Source organism: Pygoscelis adeliae, unplaced genomic scaffold (assembly GCF_000699105.1).
Source record: "Pygoscelis adeliae isolate BGI_AS28 unplaced genomic scaffold, ASM69910v1 Scaffold253, whole genome shotgun sequence".
Taxonomy (NCBI): Eukaryota; Metazoa; Chordata; class Aves; order Sphenisciformes; family Spheniscidae; genus Pygoscelis; species Pygoscelis adeliae.
The window spans coordinates 479,108-483,065 of NW_008824412.1; the positions used below are offsets into that span (position 1 = coordinate 479,108).

Genomic DNA, 3,958 nt, shown 5'->3' on the forward strand with positions numbered 1-3,958 from the left:
CGAGGCCCTGCGGCTGCGGAGCGCGCTTCCCGGGAAAGCCCGGCATCCTCCACTCTCCCCAGAGAAACCGCTTCCCCGGCCTGGGGCTCCCCGAACCACATCCAGCCTCCCCCCCCGAGGATAGCGAGAAGCAGACGTTGCTTCCCAGGGTCTCAACACACCTTGCTCACCATGCTGCAACGATGCGTTAAACAACCCGACGCATACTTCAGGACTGCCCGCTATCCCGGTGTGCTCTGCACCGCCAAGCGCCCAGCTTCCTAGCCCTGAGCCGCCCCACCGAGGGACCTGGGGACAGGGAAAGCTCGTCACCCCCTCTGCTCCTCTCCAGACATACAATAACAAGAGGCGAGGAAAAGACAAGGCAGAACAGCCAGGGACACAATGCTTTGCAGCACAGAGCCTTGCAAGTTGCCCGGCGTACGCTGCTTGAGCTTGTGCGCTCCGGGAGAAAACAACAGAAGAGAAAAATTACATGACGATCGACGATTTGTGACTTTGCAAAGACACCGACATGGGACGTGCCCAGGGCGATGGAGATGCCTGGGATGATGGCAACTGGTTGCCAATACATCGTCCCCCTTCCAGGGAGAACAAAACTATCCGTGAGGAAAAAAGGGTGTGCTGCTTTAGAGGGGGGAGTGACACAACACACCGCAGGGCCGTTACAAAAGGGTGACAAACACCACAGAAGCACCTACCCAGCCCCTGCCAAGCTGGTCACGCTGAACCAGAAAAGCTTCTCACGCACGTACACGACAACAGAAGGAAGACACGAGATGGGCACTGCCTTCTGCAAAGATACGCCGGAGGACAGCGGCAAAGAGACCGGCTTTCCAGGGACAGCCTTCCTCCTACCCCGCAACGCTTCCTTTCTCTTACTGGGTTTTCCTTCCACTTCTTGCAACCATCGCACGCCTACAAGCTGGCTGAGGCCCCACGTTTGGACCCACCGGGACACTGCTGCGCTCCAGCCCCGTCTCTCCTCCGGAAGAGGGGGTCTCCTGCACGGTCTCTGTGGGTTTAATTAAATCCTTTGTACACGCTAGGAAAGGGTTTGCAATACCAGGATGGCTCGAGGCCGTAGGAAACCGGTGCTTTCCATCAAACGCTCTTAGCGGTGATTAACGCCAACCTCCGCACGGCCCCGTGGTTCACTTACCACAGACTGGTATTAATGGCACCCATGGTCAGCGCTCGCCATGGGGTGGGTCTGCCAGGGGGAGGGAGGGTGGCAAGGAGGAGGACAATGTCGGGGTGACGTCAGGAGAGGACGGAGGTCTCCAAGCCCCACTTCTCCCATATGGTTTAGCAGTGAGGACCGCCTGCCCCATATCCCTGGCAGGGAAATATCCCCACGGCAGTGGCCGGGGACAAGGTCTGCCGTCTATCGCCGGCTCTCAGTGGCTGTGAGAAGGATCTGGGGAGCACGACCCTCTGCTCTGGCTCTGCTGCTGCCTGAAGAGGCTTGACAAATGTGTCGAGTGATTACAGCCCTTCCCGGCCGTGAGGGGGGTACGAGGGGACGACCGGTCTTCACCCACCGCTCTCACCACCGCTCCGGCACACAGAGAAAACAGCCCCCGGATGAGGGTACAAAGCTGCTCCCATTCCCTGCCCTCTGCACCTTCCCACCTCTCTCTCACTGGCACTGTCAGTAAGAATATATCTGCTTGGCAGGAGTGGAAAACACGACCTGGAAGGTGGCAGAGCCACGGGGGCCGTTTGTTCTCGGGCGGGCACGGGGTGCATGGCATGGCAGCCTGCAGCGTGGTCCTGAAGGTTTGCCGCGACGACCCTGAGCGCCATTTCCCCTCCCACCGATCAACACAGGAGGATGCCTTGAAACAGAGACTCTTCTAGGTATTTGTCAGAGCGAGAAGATGGAAACCTGCAGCCAAGTCCTAACTTTGCATCGACAGCGGACCCCGAACACGGTGCCAAACACCTCAGAGCAGTGGCAGACATGGGGCCTGAGTCAGGAGTTAGGTTTGGAGGCTTTCACACTTTCCCTGGGCTCGCCATGACCTCCAACCCACGTGCCGGGGCAGAAAGAATCAGCAGCAAACGCACCTCTCCCCCAAAAGACAAGAGAGACCCTTCCCGTGTCTCACACGTCGGCGGTCTCACCGTTAAGCCGTGCCCCCTCCCCAGCCAGCTCCCTCGGCACTACTCACCGTAGAGGATCATGCTGGCGTTGGTGTTTCCTAGCTGGTTGGAGGCTACGCAGGTGTAGTTGCCGTAGTCCTGCTCGGAGACGTTGAAGAAAGTCAGTTTGGAGACGAAGGCTTTGTTCTCCACTTTCAGTCCTTTCTGTCCTTCAGCCAGCCTGGGAGAAAGGCATAAAGGGAGAGGGTCATGGGGAGTCAGGAGGAGAAGTACCCGCTATTTTCCATGACCTGCTATCCCTTGGTCCTGCCTGAGAGCAGGGACATCAAGCTTAGGAGGGACATGCAAGGTCAGGCATGAAGAGGGAGAAAGGAAGGTATCGGGAGAGATATGGGAGATGTACGCTGCTCTGCTGGGTCTCGTCCCTTAGCTGCCAGCCCACACCGTCCCCGTGATGCCTACAGGCATCCTCACAGATGCAGTCACTGCTGAAGGGGATGGCTTTGGGGCTTGCCAAATGCCGTGCAGAGGGCGGGATGCTCACACGCCCAAGGAGGGTACCTGGGAAAGGCTCCTTCCCACCCAGCGGAAGAGCCTGGCTCTCGTTGGCCTCGAGGGCTCCGTGGTCCTCCCAGCTCTGTGGGATGCCCTCTCGCACCTTCCCCTTCCCTGACCCCCGTCAGCTCCCCACACGCCCCTGATGGGGATGGCAGCATGCTTTGGTGGACCCAAATGCCGAGACCGTGGCAAGCTCTGCACCACGTAAGGGGGAGGCACTTCTCAGCCATCGCAAACGGTGAAGCCTTAACCAAGTGCTTTGACTTCCCTGAACTGGTGTCCACCTCCCGCTTCGCTCCTGCGGCTCTTTTACTTGCTAATTCCTCCTGGGATGTGCTGGATCCCCATTATCACCCCTGCCAGGCTCTGACTGCCGATCCGGGCGGGCTGAGCCCGCTCTTGCCGCCGCTTCACGGGCCCTCGTGATCTGACCTACTTCTGAGCGAAGCCTTTCATCTGCCAAGCAAACATCCGCCACTTTGTACACTCCGCCTGCTCCTTTCCTCCCAAAACAGCCTAGGCAGGTGGCCCCAGCCTCCCCTGTAGCTACTGTAGCATCTTTTTCGGCTAAAACATGCCTCCTTATTAGTGACCTGCATGGCTCGTCCTGTGTTTGGATGCACCACGGCCCCTCTAGGCTTCCCAGGGAGAAGCAATGCAAAAATGGGTTAAAAAAGCTTTGCCTGGGGTCAGAGAGAGACAGAGTGGGACCCTACCCCTGGCTGCGCTGCTCCGCTCCTCGCTCCCCAGTCACGGCCCTGTGCTGCTGCTTTGGTGGGACAATGGGAGCTGCCGGTTGACCTAAAAGGGTGACTTTCACCCCAGCACTGGGCAGGCCATCTCTGCGGCGTAGCAAACCCTGTCCCTTGACCGACACCACATTTCTTCCGCCTTTCCAAGAGCAAGAAGGTGATGCTGCCTTCTGGCCAAAGCGTTTAAAAAGATGACAGGGATTCCATCCACTCCTAAGCACTTGGATTTGCACTGCCAATATCGCTTTTGGCCATTATACTTCACCCAAGCGGGGATTTACCATGAGACCGTAAACCAGAGGCACGGGCAGCAGCGATCCCGCCCGCGCTGCCTAGCCAGATGGAGGCCAAAACCCGTCTGACAGAGGCACCTGCAAAAATCCACCCCCCCTCAAATGCCCCTCATCTATTTTCCACCACGCAGACAGCGCTGAGTTAAATATAAAGCCCTGGCCTGCTTTTAATAGATACCGAGCGACGGCAGCTCCTGCCACGAGCGGCGGGGGCCGCGGGTGGCCCCCACCCCCCCGAGCGCACCG

General features: G+C 58.6%; 1 protein-coding gene across 1 annotated transcript in view; it reads right to left on the reverse strand.

The window, feature by feature from the left end:
• Positions 1-3,958, reverse strand: part of LOC103914144 (protein CEPU-1-like) — a 157,177-nt gene that overhangs the window by 2,020 nt on the left and 151,199 nt on the right. The window contains 1 exon segment of the mRNA XM_009320749.1: positions 2,178-2,329. Coding sequence (XP_009319024.1) covers positions 2,178-2,329 — 152 coding nt within the window.